We start from the raw sequence: 23,558 nt of genomic DNA, 5'->3' as shown, positions 1-23,558 counted from the left end.
CCGCACTCCATGATGAATATTTACTATCAACCACCACCCTCTGTTTCCTATCCGCTAGCCAATTCCTGATCCAATTTCCTAGATCACCCCCAATCCCATACATCTGCATTTTCTGCAGAAGCCTACCATGGTGAACCTTATCAAACGCCTTACTAAAATCCATATATATCACGTCCACTGCCTTGCCCCCATCCACCTCCTTGGTCACTTTCTCAAAAAACTCAATAAGGTTAGTAAGGCACGACCTACCTGCCACAAAACCATGCTGACTATCACCTATCAATTCATTACTCTCCAAATAACTATAAATCCTATCCCTTATAATTTTTTCCAACATCTTGCCGACAACAGAAGTGAGACTCACCGGTCTATAATTCCCGGGGAAGTCTCTGTTCCCCTTCTTAAATAATGGGACAACATTCGCTAACCTCCAATCTTCTGGTACTATACCAGAGGCCAACGACGACCTGAAGATCAGAGCCAGAGGCTCTGCAATCACTTCTCTTGCCTCCCAGAGAATCCTTGGATAAATCCCATCCGGACCAGGGGATTTATCTATTTTCAGACCCTCCAGAATATCATGCACATCCTCCTTATCAACTGTAATACTGTTAATTCTACTCCCCTGCAACCCAGTGTCTTCCTCAGCTATATTCATGTCCCCTTGCGTGAACACCGAAGAGAAATATTGGTTCAATGCTTCACCAATCTCCTCCGGTTCCACACATAACTTCCCTCTGCCATCTATAACTGGCCCTAAACTTGCCCGAACCAGCCTTCTGTTCTTGACATACCTATAGAACGCCTTAGGATTCTCTTTAACCCTATCCGCCAAAGTCTTCTCATGTCCCCTTTTAGCCCTTCTAAGCTCGCTCTTCAACTCCCTCCTAGCCAATCTAAAGCTTTCTAGTGCACTACCCGAGTGCTCACGTCTCATCCAAACATAAGCCTCCTTTTTCTTTTTAACCAACAAAGAAACTTTTTTGGTGCACCACGGTTCCCTAGCCCTATCAATTCCTCCTTGCCTGACAGGGACATACCTATCACAGACTCGCAGTAGCTGCTCCTTGAAAAAACTCCACATGTCGGACGTTCCCAGTCCCTGTAATCTCCTAGTCCAACCTATGTTTCCTAATTCTCTCCTAATAGCCTCATAATTACCCTTACCCCAGCTAAAACCACTGGCCCGAGGTTCATGCCTATCCCTTTCCATCACTAAGGTGAACGTAACCGAATTGTGGTCACTATCACCAAAATGCACACCAACTTCCAAGTCTAGCACTTGGTCCGGCTCATTTCCCAGCACCAGATCCAATATAGCCTCACCTCTAGTTGGCCTGTCTACATACTGAGTCAAAAAACCTTCCTGCACGCTTTGAACAAAAACTGACCCCTCTAACGAGCTAGAGCTATAACAATTCCAGTCAATATTCGTAAAGTTAAAATCCCCCATAACAATTGCCCTATTACTTTCACTCCTAAGCAGGATTGACTCAGCAATCCTTTCCTCAACCTCTCTAGAACTTTTAGGAGGTCTATAAAAGACTCCCAACAGGTTGACCTCTCCTCTCCTATTTCTAATCTCCGCCCATACTACCTCAACAGATAAGTCCTCATCAAACCTCCTCTCTGACACTGTGATACAATCTCTGACCAATAATGCTACCCCTCCCCCTCTTCTACCTCCTTCCCTACTTCGACTAAAACATTTGAACCCCGGGACCTGCAGCATCCATTCCTGCCCCTGCTCTATCCATGTCTCTGAAATAGCCACAACATCGAAGTCCCAGGTACTGATCCACGCTGCAAGTTCACCCACTTTATTGCGAATACTCCTGGCATTGAAGTATACACATTTCAAACCCTGCTCCACCTCACCTCTGCAATGCCGTGTATTGCAGTCCCCATCCATGCATCCCTCACTTTCAGCCCCACTACTCAGGATCCCTCTTTCCCTTCTTTCTCTTCCCCTTGGGGTTAGTCCTGCAGGCACCCACTGCTTAGCCAATTAGCTATGATCCTTTTTGTGATCGATAACAGTTGAACGTTAGCACAACATCTGACCATGAAAGTCTTACATTAAATTCAGCCTTATCCTTACCCAAGATCCACAAATGCAACTTTTAACGGGGGTCAACTGGGACCAAGAACGCAGCTGATTTTTTGCAGGATTCTGAGGCCAGTTGTTGCGCTCCTATCACAGGGTGAGTTGCCTCAGTAAAACAAAGGCTTGGACCTGGACTGTCCCTGGCTCTGGATAAGCTCATTATGATGTGGAGATGCCGGCGTTGGACTGGGGTAAACACAGTAAGAGTTTTAACAACACCAGGTTAAACACCAGGTCTTTAACCTGGCGTTGTTAAAACTCTTACTAAACTCATTATGCCATTAGGGTTACATCCCAAGTTATGGTATAAATGGAGAATGGAGTGAACTCCTGAATTCAAACGATAGCAAGTGTAGAAAATGCTGGAATTATACAGCAGGTTAATCAAAAATTGCAAAGAGCAAATATACATTTCTGATTTTATCCTTCAGTTTTTCTAGAAGCTTCGATGTGGACCTTTTAAACTCTCATTCATTTACAAGAGGCGCGGTACATTTCTGGCATTTTCTCTTTTTCTTTCAGGTTCCAGGCGTTTGTAGTGTTATTGGTTCATACCCTCAAACTGGTGTTTTCAAACAGGAGACTGACTACATTATTACAGGTTACAGAAAGAACAAGATGCAGCCCAGCTTACACGTGTTCAAATTCACTGACCACAGGATTATATTGATGAAAGCTCACGTGCATTTTACGACCACAGAACAGATTTGATTTTAATTGCCAGAATTTAGACTAGAGGCTCAATGCTCACTCAAAACCTGCAGATTCCTTTCATTCATGGAGGCAAAATCTTTGGAGTAGTTTAGGAGGCAATGTGAGGCAGGATGTAAGTTGAAGTGAGCTCGGTGGGAAAATGCACTCATTTTCTCTTCCCCACTCCCCATTCCAATTCCACCCCTGCCACTTCCTGTCTCTCAGTTTTCAGAGCAGCGGGAATGTAGTGTACCCCAGAGTCCATGCCAATGATGCATATCAATCAGCTGTCTGGAAACAAGAAACACCAGCCTTTGCTCATTTTTCCCTCTGATTTTCTTTCCTGCCGCGGGCCAGGCTAAAATCAAAAACTCATTTAAAAAGCGCTGTCTACACTAATTGTACCGAGACAATGGCATTTGTAGCATTTTCCAACGCTCTAGTGGACATTAAAGGTATCTAGAGGGACAGTAGATGGTGCAGTGCATTTGCTCACTACTATTTTCCTTAACAATCTTGTATCTGCCGGGTGAAAGAGTACGAAATGAAAGGAGATTGGATGATTTCAGCATAGTTCCCAACAGGCAGGAGCCCACAGCACAAAACCATCTTCACTTTAACCACCACAATGGCATTCTTGTTCATAGTGACCTTACAGATGGCTGGAGTGGCAATTGTCACAATGACATTGCTACAGTACAGACTGTTCTTCTGAGGCTTGAAATCTAGCCAATTGTTGAAGCAGATGACAAGGAGCTTTACATTGTGTCTGGCCCATACTCCTCACCTGGGAGCATGGTAAGCGCCAGCAAATATTCTATTTGCAAGCAATGAAATTCCTGAGGAAGGTAACATCTGTTCAAAAACATTTTATGAAAATAAAACCTCACATAGATTGAAATATATCTTCCTATCGTGATATTCATTACAAAGATGATGATATTTTTGTATTAATACTTCTTTCCTTTCATTCACAGGATAGGACATCACTGGCATGGCCGGCAGTTATTGCCCATCTCTAATTGTGAGGTGGGTGGTGAGTTGCCTTCTTGAACTGCTGCAGTCCATGTGACATACTTCCAAGCGTCTCTAAAATTTTGCTCCTCGAAATTTTGCCGTCATCCTCCTGCTTTATTATGAGAAATAGAATCATAGAAACCCTACAGTGCAGAAAGAGGCCATCTGGCCCACCGAGTCTGCACCGACCACAATCCCACCCTACTCCCATATCCCTACATATTTACCCACTAATCCCTCTAACCTAAGCATCTCAGGACACTAAGGGGCAATTTTTAGCATGGCCAATCAACCTAACCCGCACATCTTTGGATTCTTCCTGCCAAAGTGGACAACTTCACATTTTCCCACATTATACTCCACCTGCCAGATTTTTGCTCGCTCACTCAACCTATCTACCTTCTTTATCCATCTGCAAACTCTTTGTCTTCTTCAGAACATGCTTTCCTACCTTTGTGTCACCTGCAAATTTAGCTACCATGCCTTCAATTCCTTCATCTAACTCATTGATATAAATTGTAAAAAGTTGAGGCCCCAAACATAGACCCCTCTGGGACTTTGCTCACCACATCCTGCCAACCAGACAAAGACCCATTTATGCATACTCTCGGTTTTCTGCCAGCCAGCCAATCTTCAATCCGAGTTAACATGTTACCCACTACACCGTGAGCTTTTATTTTCCGCAATAATCTTTGATGTGGCACCTTATCAAATGTCTTCTGGAAATCCAAGTAGAGCACATCTACAAGTTCTCCTTTATCCAGAGCACATGTTGCTCCTTTAAAGACCTCCAATAAATTGTTTTAACATGGTTTCCCTCTTACAATATCATGCTCTTCCAATTACCTTGAATTTTTCTAAGCGCCCAGCTATTACCTCTTTAATGATTGATTCTAACATCGTCCCCACAACTTTCTTTTTTTAAATTAATTCATGGGACATGAGCATTACTGGCTGGGCCAGCATTTATTGCCCATCCCTAGTTGCCCTTGAGAAGGTGGTGTTGAGCTGCCTTCTTGAATTGCTACAGTCTATCTACTGTGGGTTGACCCACAATGCTGTTAGGGAGGGAATTTCAGGATTTTGACCCAGCGAGGGAACGGCGATATATTTCCATATATCTTCTACCCTCATCCTTCTATATGAAAGCGGTTGTGGGTTTGGAAGATGCTGTCTAAAGATCTCTGGTAAATTGCTGCAATGCATCTTGTAGATAGTACACACTGCTGCTACTGAGCGTCGGTGGTGGAGGGAATGAATGTTTGTAGATGTGGTGCCAATCAAGCGGGCTGCTTTGTCCTGGATGGTGTTAAGTTTCTTGAGTGTTGTTGGAGTTGCACCCATCCAGGCAAGTGGGGAGCATTCTATCATACTCCTCACTTGTGTCTTGTAGACGTGGATAGACTTTGGGGAGTCAGGAGGTGAGATTCTCGCCGCAGTATTTCAAGCCTCTGACCTGCTCTTGTAGCCACTGTGTTAATGTGGCGAATCCAGTTGAGTTTCTGGTCAATTGTAACCCCAAGAATGTTGGTAGCGGGGGAATTCAGTGATGGTAACACCATTGACTGTCAATGGGGTGGTGGTTGGAGTGTCTGTTATTGGTGATGGTCATAGCCTGGCATTTGTGTGGCGCGAACGTTACTTGCCACTTGTCAGCCCAAGCGTGGATATTGTCCAGATCTTGTTGCATTTGGACATAAACTGCTTCAGTATCTGAGGAGTCGCAAATGATGCTGAACATTGTGCAATCATCGGAAAATATCCCCGCTTCTGATCTTATGATGGAGGGAAGGTCATTGATGAAGCAGCTGAAGATGGTTGGGTCTAGAACACTACCCTAAAGAACTACTACAGAGATGGTGGCACAGTGGTTAGCACTGCTGCCTCATAGCGCCAGGGATCCAGATTCGATTCCCGGCTTGGGTCACTGTCTGTGTGCAGTTTGCATGTTCTCCCCGTGTCTGCGTGGGTTTCCTCCGGGTGCTCCGGTTTCCTCCCACAGTCTGAAAGACGTGCTGGTTAGGTGCATTGACCTGAACAGGCACTGGAGTGTGGCGACTAGGGGAATTTCACAGTGACTTCATTGCTGTGTTAATGTAAGCCATACTTGTGACTAATAAATAAACTTTACTTTAACAGAGCCAACGTTTCAAGTCTAGATGACCCTTCACCAGAGCTGCTAGATGACTCTTTGTCCACTCTGTTGGCTCTATTCCCTCCCCAGAGATGCTGTCAGACCTGCTGAGATTTTCCATCATTTTCTGATTTTGTGGCGAAAGAACTCTGTATTTGTAGCCAACTGAACTGGGGCTAAAGAAACCAGAGTCAACCAGTCAACTTTCCAACAACTCAGCTTTCAAGTGTGTTTACCAGGTCTAAGCAGCAAGAAAGAAAGAACCTTCATCTATTTCCACAACACTCTTCAGTTGCTGTTAAACGCAGACTAGATTAGATTTTAAGAGCAACGTTTAAGAACAAAATTAACACTTTAAACTCCTTCACTCACAAACTCCAAGTATGCACTCAGTTCCTCAGCTGGATTCATCATTTATCAGCCCATTTCTGAGTGCTGTCCAGGTCTTTCTGCATGTGGGCATGAACTGCCTCATTACCTTAGGAGTTGTGACTAGAATTGAACACTATCAGCAATCATCAGCAAACCTCCCACTTCTGGCTTCATGACAAAGGGAAGATATTGTTAAGCAGCTGAAGGTGGTTGGGCCGATGACATTGACCAAGCTGAACATACTATTAATGCTGCTGTGTAACTACAGTCTCTCCAAAATGATTCTTTATTTGGAGCAAAGTCTAGAATTTCAGTGATGGGTACACCCGAGGTGTCAAACAGTGTGTAGTGGGGCTTCCGCCTGATGTAGTGAATTCAGGTGTAAATGTTGGGTTTAGCTCCCCAATGATTACACATGAGGTCCCAGTTGGTTGGTGCTGGGGGTTTACAAACAGTCAGATAGGAGCTCCAGTAAAGCTGCAGCTGCTTACGAGGGAGCCTCTGCCAGTTGAAGAGACGTGGTCATTGCAGGTACATTACATGCTGGGGTTTTTAATATTATTTTTCTCCACAGAAGATCATTGGGAATGAACTAAGTATTAGACCGCAATATAAAATGGAAGTACGCATTGCTCAAAACAAATTGTATTCACAGAAGGTTTAAATAGATATAAGTTGCAGCTACTTGGTGAAGTGGAGGTGAGTTTGATTTGTCAGTGAACCAACTATCTTTGTTACCCAAAATGACCAGGAGGCATTAAAAATCATTAATTCATCCTAATGAATGAACAAAACAATCACATTAAGTATGACAAGGGCGACTAAAAAGAGAGAAAAAGAATTGTGACAAGGGTGTCTACTGCTTTGAGTCCAGGATGGTATGATGAAGTAGTCAGCATGCCTCATAGACTAATTAGCAAATCATTGAACAAGGAAGGTGCTGAAGGTACAGCCCTTGGGAACACAGAAAATAACCAGAAAGACAGACCCAGAGACAGAAGTTGAATTGGAGGCGGTGAGGTACAGGCCTCGAGTTGCAAGCACCAGGTTATTTTTACACTGCTAGATTGTTGAAAGGAAATATCCAGTAAGTTGGTTCACAAACTTGGGGGTGGCACGGTGGTTAGCACTGCTGCCACACAGCGTCAGGGACCCAGGTTCAATTCTCAGCTTGGGCTGCCTCACAGTGCCAGGGACCCGGGTTCAATTCTCGGCTTGGGTCACTGTGCGGAGTTTGCACGTTCTCCCAGTGACTACTTGGCTTGCCTCCGGGTGCTCTGGTTTTCCTCCCACAGTCCAAAGATGTACGGGTTAGGTTGTTTGGCCATGCTAAATTGACCCTAGGTCAGGGGATTAACAGGGTAAATATGTGGAGTTATGGGAATAAGGCCTGGGTGGGATTGTGGTCAGTGCAGACTCGATGGGCTGAATGGCCTCCTTCTGCACTGTAGGGATTCTATGAAAAGGGGCAAGTTACATGTTCAATATTTTTCCCTCAAGTATTCAAATAGAAAAACATGGTTGAGTGAAATAATTGGAATTTTCTTACTGTATGTTCAATTGCTATCTGTAAAATGAAATGTCATCATTTGCAATGGGCCTCATCTGATCGGAGTGTTTCTTAGTTCACTATTTGAAAGATTGGAGAATCGTACTTAAGGACACATGAAAGAGAGGTGATATCCAATGTAGATCAGATGGACATGCCATAACTTTGAGTCATGCTATAATGCAACTAGATATTAGCCAGTGCAGGCGTACACTTGGACAAAGATACCAGGTCCACTTTTAGGAGTGGCCAGTATTATTGTATACAAATACATAGCTAAGCGGGTGTAAAAGTTTTGCGTATGAAAGAAATTTCTTGACTGCAAAATTGAATATGACGTGGTAGAAGATTGCAACCTGATGTGGAGCTGCAGTGTGAGATGGGTGTGAGGAGAGCTACACAGAATGTACAGCAAACATGTGAGGGTATGATGTCCAATGGCAATGCTGTGCCCATAAGCCACAGGACCTGGGAATAGATGTTGACTAAACATTAGGAAAGTTGACAAATCTACCCAACAATATATAGGCATTTCCCCACTCTCCTCACTGTCCCAACAATCCCTCCAGGTGAAGCAATTTACTGTGATTTTAATTTAGTCTGCTGCATTTGCTGCTTAAACGTGTTCTCTTCTGCATTGGGGATAACAAACCCAGACTGAGTGACTGCTTTGTGGAAAACCTCCATTCAGTCCGCAAGCATGACCCCAACCTTCGGATCACTTCCATTTCAATTCACTACCTTGCTCTCATGCTTGTGTTTCTGTCCTTGATCTCTGAGGAAGGATGCCCTTGTGCAACCAAGGTTTACCAGGCTGATTCCTGGGATGGCAGGACTGTCATATGAGGAGAGACTAAGCCAGTTAGGATTGTATTCATTGGAGTTTAGAAGAGCGAGGGGAAACTTATAAAATTCTAACAGAATTAGAGTCATAGAGACAGTGTAGATTCAGAAAGAATGTTCCCAATGATGGGGGAGTCCAGAACTAGAGGTCATAGTTTGAGGATAAGGTGTAAATCTTTTCAGACTGAGATGAGGAAGAATTTCTTCATCCAGAGTGGTGAATGTGTGGAATTCACTACTACAGAAAATAGTTGAGGTCAAAACCTTGTGTAATTTAGGTGATGTATTTTGGTAGATCGAACCAGGACAGGACTCACTCAGTTAATGGTAGGGCATTGGGGAGAGTTATAGAACAAAGAGATTTAGAGATACAGGTTCATAGCTCCTTGAAAGTAGGGTCATAGGTGGACAGGGTTGTGAAGGCAGCATTCAGCACGCTTGGTTTAATTGGTCAGAACATTAAATACAGGAGTTGGGACATACTGTTGAAGTTGTACAAGACATTGGTAAGGCCACACTTAGAATACTGTGTACAGTTCTGGTTACCCTATTATAGAAAGGATATTATTATCTCCCCGTGTCTGCGTGGGTTTCCTCCGGGTACTCTGGTTTCCTCCCACAGTCTGAAAGATGTTCTGGTTAGGTGCATTGACCCGAACAGGCACCGGAGTGTGGCAACCAGGAGAATTTCACAGTAATTTCATTGCAATGTTAATGTACACCTTACTTGTGACTAATAAATAAATACAAATAGAAAGAGTGCAGAAAATATTTACTCGGATGCTACCAGGACTTGATGGTTCGAGTTATAAGGAGAGGTTGAAGAGGTTGCATAGGCTGGGACTTTTTTTCCCTGGAGTGTAGGAGGCTTAGGGGTGATCCTTATAGAGGTCTACAAAATAATGAGGAGCATAAATAAGGTAGATAGACAACATCTTTTCCCAAAGGTAGGGGAGTCTAAAACTAAAGGGCACAGGTTTAAGATGAGGGGGCAGAGATACAAAAGGGCCTAGAGGGGCAATTTCTTCACACAGAGGGTGGCAAGTGTCTGGAACAAACTGCCAGAGGTAGTAGAGGTGGGTACAATTTTGTTTTTTAAAAAGCATTTAGACTGTTACATGGGTAAGATTGGTATAGAGAGACATGGGCCAAAAGTCGGCAATTGGGATTAGCTTAATGGAAAAAACTGGGCAGCATGGACAAATAGGGCCAAAGGGCCTGTTTCCATGCTGTAACCCTCTACGACTCTAAAATTTCAAGAAGAAATTAGATATAGATCTTGGGGCTAAAGGGATCAAGGGATATGGGGGGGGGGGGGGGGGGGGGGAAGGGGGATCGGAATATTGAATTTGATGATCAATCATGGTCAAAGTGAATGGTGGAGCAGGCTCGAAGGGCCGAATGGCCTCCACTTCCTTCTATTTTCTATATTACAAAATGTTGCCTTTCAGCTTGATACTGCTGGCCAATGAAAAGCTCTCAAAAACAGCTTCTTCCCTGCTGCTGCCAGACTTTTGAATGGATCTACCTTGCATTAAGTGGATCTTTCTCTGCACCCTAGCTATGACTGTAACACTACATTCTGCACTCTCTCGTTTCCTTCTCTATGAACGGTATGCTTTGTCTGTATAGCGCGCAAAAAAACAATACTTTTCATTGTATGTTAATACGTGTGACAATAATAAATCAAATCAAATCAATGAATCCTGCGGTTCTTTCAAAGCTCAACGTCCACATTCACAGGTGGAACTCAAATGGTGCTGATGACTTAAAAGGAAAGGATTTCACATTAGAAATGCTTGTAACACAACCTAGCTGCATAATGCATGTTTATTTCCTCACACACTACAGATGTGCCAGGCCTGCACATATGGTTGGTGAGATAGTGGTGGAGATGAACAGTCTGACTGATGCCAGCTGATCTTCGTGGTATGCTTCCTTTGATCCTCTTCAGCTTCAAGCAATAAAATCTGTTGCAAGGTGCATCAAAGCGCGTCCTTATTTACTGAAAAATTGCCACTGGAAAATAGTATCTTTTTAGCTCCCTCAGTTAAGTGAGAATGTTACTGGCTTTTATTGCCCAGAGTCAATGGGGGACTTAATACTGGGAGAGACTTCTGCCCAAAATAATATGCATGGTTGCATATTAGTGCATTATTTATATCATCATACATTAGCTATAAAACTAATTATACCAGCTGAAAACGTGGGGTGGGAATTGCCATGGTGCGTACTCAGAATGGAAACCCAGTGATTTCACAAAGAAACAACTTTTTCAGTTCCTGTTAGCAGAACTTTGAAATTGTATGTCTTTTTATTTAATACACGATCTTTGTGGCCCACAGTAAAGCTGCCTATCTTCAACATACAAAACCTGCCCCCAATTCCCAGATGTTTCAATCAAAAGTTCTCTGGTCTCATGTAAAGGATTATTTTAGCTTTTGCCAAAGCTGGATATAACTACGTAACTAAAATACCATTCCCTTTTCTCAGCTTTTCTGAAACCATTAAATACAATTCCTGCATATTTCTGTCCTCTGTTCCTACTTCACATTCTGCCCCCTGGAGGGAAGGTCAACCAGCATGCAAGAAAGGGCAAACAGAATGCCTGGTGATAGACTATGGAAACTGTGACTGTTATTGCTTAAATGGATTTCAGATGCTGATAGGCCATATACAATAAAGAACAGCTGTATGTTTTTCAAGCAGGCTTATTTCTGCCTTCACCCACTCACTGACAACTAAACCCATTACAATGTTCCCTGACTTGCCTCTGGCTGAAATGGGTTTGCATCAAAATAGTTCAAGAATCAGCAAAACAAGTTTCGAACAAGGAACTGGAAATGCTTGGTGCGAGAGAGAACAAGGTTAAAGAGGAGGTCTGTTCATCTGAAATGCTACGTGAAACCATGCGTCATAAGAAAAGATCTTGAATAGAGTCTCTCAAATTTGCTTTATTCCTGGGTTTTATGCTCTAAAACAGCCAGTTGGAAAAGGTTAGCTACAGATGACTCTTCAGGCACATCCAAGCAGCAACTGCTGGGACGTGGACAACTCATGTTGTCACAGAGCAGACTAGCTTGATGAACTAAAAAGGCAGGATTCCGCACAAAATGTCTGTTCCTAGACTCATCCGACCAGTAGTTTTAAAACACAGAACATGTTTTCTCTCAAGTTTAATCACATCATCTGTAAACCTCATTTAACTTACTACCTTATAATCATTTCCAGATATCCATTAGTTGCGATATAAAACTGAAGTATGTATGTATTTGATGGTATTTTCAGATACATTGAGGCACAACTAAAGTTGGTTTCTCGTATATTTTTCTCACTAGTTCAGATTTCTCCCACATCCATACAATGTTAAAGGACATCGGTGCTGCTTTCAGCTAGAGTCTGATGCTGATACAGCCTGTTTGTTTCATAGCTGTCGCAGGATGTCCTAGAAAAGGTCACACTGAATCATAGACCATAATGTTGTTTGTAATATACTTTATCTTAAAGCAAAGATACAAACTGAGATATGATGACGTTATTATGTTGCTAGTCTTGTCACTGCAGTTTGTCAGAGTCACTTTTCCAAATCGGCCATACCCTTTTGTATGCTTCTTACAAGCAGACACGCAGAATGCAGAGCAGTGCAGAGTTCTGATACCAATGCTGCTTATTCAGTCAGAGCAAGTAGGCACCCGTTCCAAAGCAGCTGAGGGTGAGCTGGGTCTTCATTAATTATTTCCCCTCAGGTGAACAAGCATTCTTGAACTATCTGAATTTCTAAATCAATAGTCTGGCGACGTATCTGCTATCCCTTCGCCAATATTCAGGAATTATTTGGAAGTTTTCCAAAGCACTTAACTGGAAGACAATTTCTGAAAGCATGACACTTTATTTTTCTTTTGCAAATAAATTCAGGTCCTTTGCATCTTGTTTATTTGTTTAGCACGTTTTTAAAAACCTCAAAGACAGGAAGGGTCTGCAGCATTATTAAAGTGTCTAAAGTCAGTACAATGAGAAACGAAACACACATTCGATGACATTTTCGTTTTTCTTTCTGTAGTCACGTCACTGGCCTCAAGCCGAGTGTGAATTCCGAATGAACATTGTGAGTGACAGCCAGAAAAGAAGACAAAGCTGAAGCTCGACAGTCCAATATTTCCCTTCTCCTTAGTACAAAAGCAATTTACTGTCATTAACCTAAAAGTACATGATGCGGTTCAAAGGAATGATGCAAAAAATATGCCCTAATCCCAAAATTACAGACTAGATGCAGTCCACTCCTTTAAGGTTTAACTCTAAATCCTGTTGCCCTACCGACTGTATAATCTCACCTTTGGACATTTACCTGAAGCTCAACAAACACAAAGTATATTACTAGGTTTCAACAAGGGTAGGTTGAATGCACTTCATGTACATCCATCGTATAACTGGGAAAGAAAATACCACATGCAAAGCAATAACATTGTAGAGAGATTATTGTTGGGCAAAGGAAATTTAAAGTTATCAGGGGTAGATGGGAAACACAAACAGACCAGCCATGATCTTTATCCAATGTCAGAACAGACTCCAGGGGCTGAATGGTCTATTTCTGCTCCTATGTTCATTTAAAATGGGCTCCTTGCTGCCAGGGATGAAGACTAAATGCAACCGCCAAGTGATTACATACAATTTGAAACTTCAATAATTCTGCCACATCCAATTATTTCAGAAAAAATGTTGTTTATTTTTAAGACAACAAACTTAAAAGTAATGTGTATGCAAAACTCTCAACTGGGAAACTGATCAGGGGCTGCTGTGTTAAAAGTGCACACAAATGTGTTTGTGTTCGCCACTGATTCTAATTCTATTTGCGTTTAAGAAAGAACTTGCATTCAGACAATCTCAGGAAGTTCCAAAGCATTTGAAACCCAATGAAAGTGAAATTATTGTCAAGATGCAGGAAATCTGACAACCAATTTCTGCACAGCAAGACCCCACAAACATCAGTGAGAATAACCACCGGATAACATGCACCGGAATTTCCTGGCCGTTCACAGCCCACCGTCTCTGCGGGCAGGATGGAGAATTTGGCGCTCAGACAAATTTCCGTTCACTGCAGCGGGATCAGGGGAACCCCCCATCACCTCCCTCCCCACACCCACCCCCCTTCCTACACCTCCCCACCCCCCCCCCCCACCTCTACCATCCTCCTCCCTCCATCTCCACCGCCCCCCCCCCCAACCCCCTCGGTGTGAATGGCCGGAAAATTCCAGCCATGCTTTTTAGTGATGTTGGTTGAGGGGTAAATATCGGCCAGGGCTCAAGGGAGGTCTACCATGGTTTTATGCGCCATTGAATCTTCTGCATCCACATGAGAGGACAGACTGTACCCTCAGTTTAACATCTCCTCTGACAGACATATTGCACTAGACAGTCAGCTTAGACTTTATGCTGCCGTCTCTGGAGTGAAACCTGAACCCACAACATTCTGTCTCCCAAGCGTGAGTGCTGCCAATTGAGCCACACTTTTAGAATAGCCTATTTCAAAGATTAAAGGCACTAGAATTATATAACAAGGTGGCTCGGACAATCAGGAATGGAGGTGTGTCATGTGATATCAATGGTTTACCACACCACACAAGTGACCAATCCAATCACAGATAAACTCACAATATATTTTGTATTACACAAATCGCAAGTCTGAGTTTAGACATCTTGTGTTCTTTTTCAAATATTTTAACACAAATATGTAAATTGTAGCTTCGCTGCACGTTGTACATCTTTTACACAATCTCAAACCTTGCAAATTGGTCTTTAAGTTGCTTCTCCTGGAGCATCCTACAAATCTTATTCCTGGACACTTCAAATCAATTTCCGTAAACTGCGCTTGCATGGCTCTGAATGCTCATTTTATCAGGACAGGCATATGACTGAGTGCTATTCTATGCAACTGCCTGAAAATGGCTAAATGATATCCATTTGGGCCGAAGCTCAAGTACTGGCATTTTGTGCATTTCAATTTTAATCACGTCACCAATGGCAGCTGCCTTCACTTGTCTAGGCCCTTGATGTAGGTGTTGAATATTGTTTCATATTCATTAATGAAGTGTTCATAGTCTTAAATAGGGTAACTGTATGGCATTTATTAACTACAAGAACTGTGTACATATATAAATGAAGTGTTCAAGCTAGGAGCTGTCTCCATGTTTGCGTGTACACTCAGTTCTGTCCAACACTAAACTGATTCCTAGGTGCAGGTCATGTGTGATGCATATAGAAGTTCATGTTTCAATGGACCTTCATTCCTAGGATGGTGGTGAGGAGACATTTCTTCACCCAAAGAGTGGTGAGCCTGTGGAATTCATTACCACAGGAAGTAGTTGATGCCAAAACATTGAATGTATTCAAGGGGTGGCTGGATATAGCACTTGGGGCAAATGGGATCAAAGGTTATGGGGAAAAAGCAGGATTAGGCTGTTGAGTTGGACAATCCGTGATGAATGGCAGAGCAGGCTCGAAGGGCCGAATGGCCTCCTGCTGCTCCTATCTTCTATGTTTGCCTGGACATTCATTTATTTTGGAATCTTTCTTCCTTGGTTATTGGCTGGACCTTAGACTCTTTCAATTTATTTGTTAGATCTTCAATCTGTTGCACAGAACTCACCTTTCCTGCTTTTAAATTCTGGAGCTGCTCTTCCAGACTGCGCATTTCATCCTTCATGTTGGGTTGAAGCTCAAGAAGTTCATCAGTTTTGAGTGTTAATTATGCTTTCAATCAGCTGTTCTGATTCATCAGCAATTTATTCTCCTGCTCTCAGCATTTTGCACGATACTTACCAAAGATCTAGAGATTTCTGATGCTTGAGGTTCATCAAATTGTAATTGAGGATCCATTTTTATTCCACAAGTTCATCACCTATGCGACTCAAATTCTCCTTAAGTGTACTACTTCCTGTGAGAGGCATTCCACTGTTCTCATTAGTTCTCTTTCTTAACAAATGCATTTTTCATATGTGAAAGTTGATTTGCTGAACTGGCAGGAGTAGAATTACGTTGAGCAATCATTCAAGCTCGCATTCTGTAATTATGCTTCTGCTAATTGTTTTTGGGATTCCTCACACTCTTTTGTGGGAATTCCTACTTTCTCTTGCCATTCTAGGTTCTTGATTTTCACCTTATGTTTCCTTGGAAATGTAATGTTTTTCCAAGTTGTCTTCCAAGTGTCCAACCATTTCCTTCCGCTCTATAGTCTCTTTGTTGTACTTTGGTGACACACCACAAGATGTTATTTGGGCAGACCGTGAACTATTTGGTTCATTGATGACTTTAGTGTCACATGCATTTTCAAGCTTGAATCTTCCATTCAAATCCTCCGATTCAGTTCCGATATGAACATTTTCCAACCATATTTCGTTTTCCTTTTGCAAGGCTTGTTTATTTTGGGTTTCATCAGAAAACTTTACTTCATTCACAACCAGCTGCTTGCTCCACTGTCACCTGTTGTTGCAGTTCAGGTAATGGCAGATGATTTCCAAAAAGATACAAGAAAGTTCCTTGCCTCCTTGGCACCCTTGTGTGGTTGACTCGAGAATTGTCTTTCGCTCTTTCAGCACTTTACTGGGGTTTTTCATGCCTCCTTTTAAGCTTTATGCACTCCTCAACTTGAAAATCAAAATATTCGTCAAAGTTAATATTTCATCAAAGCTGGTTGAGGATTCATCAAAGCAGTGTATCATCAGCAAGTTGATCTAACCAGTATAAAGAGGGATTAATCTGGACTTTTTCTGACTTGTTACTTAGATCAGTATTCCAGTACTCCAGTAGTTTAAAAAATATTTCCTCTAGGATGTCTAACTTCCATGATGTCTGGGCTCTGAATGAGTCCAAAATAATCTGATAACTTGGATTTTTGATCCATGATTAAAAAACTTTGTGGGTTCAGTCTTAAATTCAATAAGGCGCCACTGTTTATTTGAAACCAAAGGGTTTTCCCCTCATTTCAGATCCCACTACTAAGGTACATGTAAACCACATTCACTGCACTATCCTCATCAATCTTCCTTGTTACTTCCCCAAAAAATTCAATTAAGTCCTGTACAGGACCTTGGTGAGACCACATTTGGAATATTGTGTGCAGTTCTGGTCACCTCACTACAAGAAGGATGTGGAGACACTGGAAAGAGTGCAAAGGAGATTTACCAGGATGCTGCCTGGTTTGGAGGGTAGGTCTTATGAGGAAAGGTTGAGGGAACTTGGGCTTTTCTCTTTGGAGCGGAGGAGGTTGAGAGGAGACTTGATAGAGGTTTATAAGATGACGAGGGGGATAGATAGAGTGAACATTCAAAGACTATTTCCTCGGGTGAATGGAGCGGTAACTAGGGGGCATAACTATAGGGTTCATGGTGGGAGATATAGGAAGGATGTCCGAGGTAGGTTTTTTACTCAGAGAGTGGTTGGGGTGTGGAATGGACTGCCTGCAGGGATAGTGGAGTCAGAAACTTTAGGAACATTTAAGAAGCTATTGGATAGGCACATGGAGTACTTCGGGATGATAGGGAGGAAATAGCTTGATCTTGGTTTCAGACAAAGCTCGGCACAACATCGTGGGCCGAAGGGCCTGTTCTGTGCTGTACTGTTCTATGTTCTAAGTTAATAAGACACAGCTTTCCTTTAACAAAACTATGCTGACGATCCCTGATTAATCCACGCCTTTCTAAGTAAGTTTATCCTGGCTCTCAGAATTGATTCTAACAATTGGCCATCACCAAAGTCAGCCTGACTGGCCGATTATTATTTGGTCAATCCCTTGTACCCTTTTAAAACAATGGTACAATGTTTGCAGACCTCCAATCTTTTGGTACCTCGCCTGTACCTAGTGAGGATTGAAAAATGATCCTCAGGGCATCCGCTATTTCCTCCCTGGATTCCTTTAGCAGCCTGAGATACAATCCATCTGGCCCTGGTGATTTATCCACCTTCTCAAATGTCAGTCCTGCCAGTACATCCTCTCTCATTATGCTATTCGTATCAAACATTTCACACTCCTCCTCTAACTAGAATGTTAGAAACTAGAAATTAAGAACTCTGCCCACATCTTCTGCATCAACACAAAAGTTACCTTGAACATCCCTGGTAGGCTCTACCCTTTCCTTGGTTACCCTCCTTCTCTTAATGTACTCATAAGACATCTTTGGGTTTTTTTGATTTTACCTGCGAATATTTTATCATATACCCTTTTTGCTTTCCTGACCACATTTTTATTCACCCCTATATTTATTTTATTCATTGACAGGATGTGGGCATCGCTTGCTAGGTTAGCATTTATTGCACATTCCTAACTGCCCTTCAGAAGATGGTGGTGAGCTGCCTTCTTGAACCACTGGAGCCCCTGAGGTGTTAAGGAGTTCCAAGATTTTGACCCAACGACAGACAGCGAAGTAACGAGTGAGATAGTTCCAAGTCGGGATGGCGAGTGACTTGGAGGAAAACCTCTCGGTGTTGGTGTTCCCAGGTATCAGCTGCCCTTGTCCTTCTAGATGGTAGAGGTTGTGGGGTTTGGAAGGCGATGCCTACGGAGCCTTGGGGTAAATATTTTCTATACTCCTCCCGGCTTTCTAACATAACAATTTTTTTGTGATTGCCATAAGCTTTTTTTCTGCTTTATTTTACCATGTGCGCTTTTAAATAACCAAGGGGCTCCAAATTTGGCAAGATCACTCTTTATCTTTGTGGGGACATGTCTTTACTGTGCCTATAGAATCTCACTTTTGAATACCTGGCACTGGCCTGTCACTGAATTCCCTTCAAGGAGCTGTAACCAATCCACTTTCGCCAGATCCTCTCAGCTTTGTAAAATTTGTCCTTCACCAATTCAGAACTTTTGCTCCTGTTCTATCTTTATCCTTTTCTATAATTATGCTAAATCTAACTGTATTATGGGCTTTATCACCAAAAAGGTCACCACCCACTGTGACTTCATCCACTTGCCCAGTTTCATTTCCAAAGACTAAATCTCGAATTGTGCACCCTCCTGTTGGGCTTGTTATGTTCTGGCTAAAAAAGTTCTCTTGACTGTAATTTGATAATTTTGTGCCCTTCACACTGTTTGTATTCCAGTTGATATTAGTGCTCTTGTGTTTTTGGTCTTACTCTTCTATCGCTCTCTTACAATTTGGGGTCTATAGTACACACCTAGTAGTGTGGCTGTCCCATTTTTATCTCTGAATTCAACCCAGAATGACTCAGTTGTTGATTCATTCAGTATAAAATCCCTCCACACAGCTGTAAGTGATTCACAGAAACATAGAAACTGGAAGTAGGCCATTCGGCCCTTTGAGCCTGCTCCGTCATTCATTTTGATCACCGATTTCATTATCCTGATACCCCCTTCTCCATATCCCTTGATCCCATTAGCTCCTAAGACCATAAGACCATAAGACATAGGAGCGGAAGTAAGGCCATTCGGCCCATCGAGTCCACTCCACCATTCAATCATGGTTGATTTCAACTCCATTTACCCGCTCTCTCCCCATAGCCCTTAATTCCTCGAGAAATCAAGAATTTATCAATTTCTGTCTTGAAGACGCTCAACGTCTCGGCCTCCACAGCCCTCTGTGGCAATGAATTCCACAGACCCACCACTCTCTGGCTGAAGAAATTTCTCCTCATCTCTGTTCTAAAGTGACTCCCTTTTATTCTAAGGCTGTGCCCCCGCGTCCTAGTCTCCCCTGTTAATGGAAACAACTTCCCTACGTCCATCCTATCTAAGCCGTTCATTATCTTGTAAGTTTCTATCAGATCTCCCCTCAACCTCCTAAACTCCAATGAATATAATCCCACGATCCTCAGACGTTCATCGTATGTCAGGCCTACCATTCCTGGGATCATCCGTGTGAATCTCCGCTGGACCCGCTCCAGTGCCAGTATGTCCTTCCTGAGGTGTGGGGCCCAAAATTGCTCACAGTACTCCAAATGGGGCCTAACCAGTGCTTTATAAAGCCTCAGAAGTACATCCCTGCTTTTGTATTCCAAGCCTCTTGAGATAAATGACAACATTACATTTGCTTTCTTAATTACGGACTCAACCTGCAAGTTTACCTTTAGAGAATCCTGGACTAGGACTCCCAAGTCCCTTTGCACTTTAGCATTATGAATTTTGTCACCGTTTAGAAAATAGTCCATGCCTCTATTCTTTTTTCCAAAGTGTACAACCTCGCACTTGCCCACGTGAGCTCCTAGAGCTATATCTAGTTTCTTCTTGAAATCAGACAACGTTTTGGCCTCAAATACATTCTGCAGTAGTGAATTCCACACATTCACCACCCTCTGGGTGAAGAAATTTCTCCTCACCTTTCTTTAACCTAACTAATTATGCCCACTACTTTTACTTCCCTGCCTATACTGTTTGAACACCTGATATTCAGGGATGTTGAGCAGCTAATATTGCTCCTCTTGAAGCCAAGTTTCTGTTCTAACAATGAAATCGTGCTACCATATGTTATCTATGCCCTCAGCTCATTGGCTTTGTTTGCATTTAAATATATCCCTTTTAACACTGCCAACTGTGCTGGACACTTTTGAACTTCTGCTTCTTCTGTCTTACTAATTTTCTGTCTCGCCCTCTCTGCTCTGAATTTATCCTACAAGATTAAACCCTCCCCAATAACACTAGCAAATCTCCCTGCAAGGATGTTTGTCCCAGTCCTGTTCAGGTGTAGCCTGTCCGACTCGTACACATTCCACCTTCTCTAGAAACAGTCTCAATGCCCCAGAAATCTGAAGCCCTCCCTCCTGCACCATCTTCCCAGCCGCACATTGATCTGGTGTACTCTTTGATTTCTATACTCAATAGCAGATGGCTTTGGGTTAGGGTTAATCCAGAGATTATGACATTTGAGATCCTGCTCGTTAATCTCTTTCCCCAACTCCCTAAACCCAGCCATCAGGGCGTCATCCCTTTTCCTGCCAATATTGTTGGTACCAGTGTGTTCTACGATCTCTGGCCATGCACTCTCCCCTATCAGAATGCTCTCTAGCTTGGTGCTATCCATGGACATTTGCACCAGGGAGGCAACATACCATCCTAGAATCACTTCTACGACATCAGAAGCATCTCTCTGTTCCCCAAATCCCCTACCACTATTGCGTACCTGTCTTTTCTCCTCTTGCTCTGCGCAACTGAGCCACACACGGTGCTGTGGTCATGACGCTAGCTGCTCTCTCCAAAGGAACCCTCTTCCCTACTGGTACTCAGAACCAAATACCTGTTAGAAAGTGGGATGTCCTTAGGGCACTGCTGCAGTACCTGTTTGACTTTCCTGTCCATCTGGAGGCCACTCAGCCCCTCTCTGTGTCCACATTCCTAAGCTGCAGGGTGACCACCTTCTGTAACATGCTACCCACGTAGCTCTCATCCACGCTAATACAGCTCAGTGACACTAGCTGCTCCTCAAGTTCCAAGATGCAGCGCTAGTGTTTTTGTGTTTGGTGACACTTTCTGCACACATAGTGGTCCTGGACATGGGTAGCGTCCTGGAGACCCCACATGGACAGGAAGTGCACTCAGCAGGTGTGAGCAGCCCTGACACGCCTCAAATTATTTATTTACTGCACTAAAATCAGAAGAAAACAATGAAAAGTAATTAATTTTAAATAGTTAATTTATAATTAATAATCTCTACAACTTCTGATAAGCTTTATTATTACCAATAAACCTTACCAATAAAATAAAACCACACAATTACCAATAAATTACCAGAGTTGCAAAGTTTAAAGTTTGATTTTTCTTTCTTTTCCAAATGTTTATTGACCTTTCCTCAAAATACTGAACTAACCCAGCTATATATACACATCCCTATTTCCAAACTATTATATATTCTATTCCATACATTCTATAACAGTTTTCAATTAGGCAAAATTTTTCTTCTTTTCGTGCAGATACAATGTTCCTCATAAAAGTTGTCCCTAAATAATAGTTTACCCAAAACGTGTGAATCTTTGAATGCCAGGAAAGCTAGTAAGCTGTGACATACAAGGCCTTCCTGGATTCCACTTGGGACTTACCGCTGTCCACAGTCTAATAGTCTCCCAGCAGCTGTATCTAAGAAAACAAACCCTTCTCAACAAGTATTCTCTACAGCAAACAAAATATAGGTAGGCAAGAGCCTTTCTAATGTAAGGTTATCAACCTGAAGCATTAACTCTGTTTCTTGCTTCACAGATGCTGCCGGATCTACCAAGTATTTCCAGCATTTTGGGTTTGGATTACAGAAAGGGCCTTTCAGAATTGATCCAGAAATCGTGCTTGTGGGAAAAACAACTGAATTCATAAATACCATATTACATTCCTTGCAGATGTCGCTCAGTACTTCTAATGTAATGAATTAGTTTGAGTGCAGTTAGTTATAAAATGGACATCTATGGCAGCCATTTCACACAGCAAACTCATACAAGTGATAGTAGTAGATGAAATGACAATATTGGTACTCAGAATCCTTACAGTGCAGGAAGAGGCCATTCAGCCCTTCATGTCTGCACCGACTCTCCGAAAGATCATCCGACCTACGCCCTTCCCTCTGCCTTATCCTCATACCCCATGCAATTACCATGGCTAATCCACCTAACCGACACATCCTTCGAGTGTGGGGGGAAACTGCAGCACCTTCAGGAATCCTACACAGACACAGGGAGAACATGCAAACTCCACACAGTCACTCAAGGCCGGAATCGAACCTGGGTCCCTGGCGTTGTGAGGCAGCAGTGCTAACCACTGTGCCACCGTGCCGCCCTATTCCTGAACTTGAAGGGAAGCTATCCCAGACTCTGGAAGAACATCTGCTCTTTCACAATTACCACCACAAGATCTTTAATATCACCAGAATTTGCACATGATCTCAGTTTAATACATTAATACAGGAGTTCTCAAACTGGGAGTCATGGTCATGAGATGCGCTTTTGGGGTCATGAGCTCCGAAGCAGCAATGTGAAGCTCAGTCTGATTCGTTAAAGGGCAAGGTCTCTTTAAATGCTTGTGTTTTGTTAGTCTGTGAACATGGCCTAATGGACTGCTGTCTGAGGCCCAATTACTGTCACAGAAAAGGCCTGTGAATAGGTTGGTATTTGTTTTTGGAAATCCCCTGCCTTTTCATCATGCTCAACAACTTTCAGATTTTCACTCTGGGGACACACAACGTCCAAGGCATTAGAATAGGATCACACTGCGAAACGGTTGGGGCGGCACGATAGCATAGTGGTTAGCACTGCTGTCTCACAGCGCCAGGGACCTGGGTTCAATTCCAGCCTCGGGTCACTGTCTATGTGGAGTTTGCACATTCTCCCCGTGTTTGCGTTGGTTTCCTCCGGGTGCTCCGGTTTCCTCCCACAGTCCAAAGATGTGTGGGTTAGGTAGATTGGCCATAGTAAGTTGGCCTGTAGTGTCAGGTTAACTACGTTGGGTTAAGGGGACAGGGCCTGGGTGGGATTGTTGTCGGTGCAGGCTCAATGTGTCAAAAGGCCTCCTTCTGCGCTGTAGGGATTCTGTGATTCCATTCTACGATACTGCATTAATACTTCCAATGCTCAGTAATGCACTAAAAATGACAAACTAGATTAGATGCCCAGACCTCTAGCGTTGGGTTTGAACCCAGACTGACCAACTTCAAAAGTTAGAAGCTTTACTTGCCCGGCCAAACTGAAAACTGAAATGAACTATTTTCAAAATAAAGCAAAAAAGGTCATCTTTACCGAAAGGCCTCTTCGAACTTCCGAATTTGTTTTACTGCATCGGTTTTCTCCTGGTCTCTCTCAGTCTGCAAGGCATGAATCTCAAATAAAATAAAAAATAAATGATTAATTTGTTGGATACA

At 42.8% G+C, this 23,558-nt stretch overlaps 1 protein-coding gene across 3 annotated transcripts in view; it reads right to left on the bottom strand.

The window, feature by feature from the left end:
* Positions 1-23,558, bottom strand: part of cep112 (centrosomal protein 112) — a 483,816-nt gene that overhangs the window by 252,898 nt on the left and 207,360 nt on the right. For all 3 annotated transcript variants that reach the window (XM_078226009.1, XM_078226010.1, XM_078226011.1), the window contains one exon: positions 23,437-23,516. In XM_078226009.1, coding sequence (XP_078082135.1) covers positions 23,437-23,516 — 80 coding nt within the window. The remainder of the gene's footprint in view (positions 1-23,436; positions 23,517-23,558) is intronic.

The sequence above is a fragment of the Mustelus asterias genome, chromosome 12, assembly GCF_964213995.1.
Source record: "Mustelus asterias chromosome 12, sMusAst1.hap1.1, whole genome shotgun sequence".
In the NCBI taxonomy this organism is placed as follows: Eukaryota; Metazoa; Chordata; class Chondrichthyes; order Carcharhiniformes; family Triakidae; genus Mustelus; species Mustelus asterias.
This window is presented reverse-complemented; position numbering and strand designations above follow the sequence as displayed.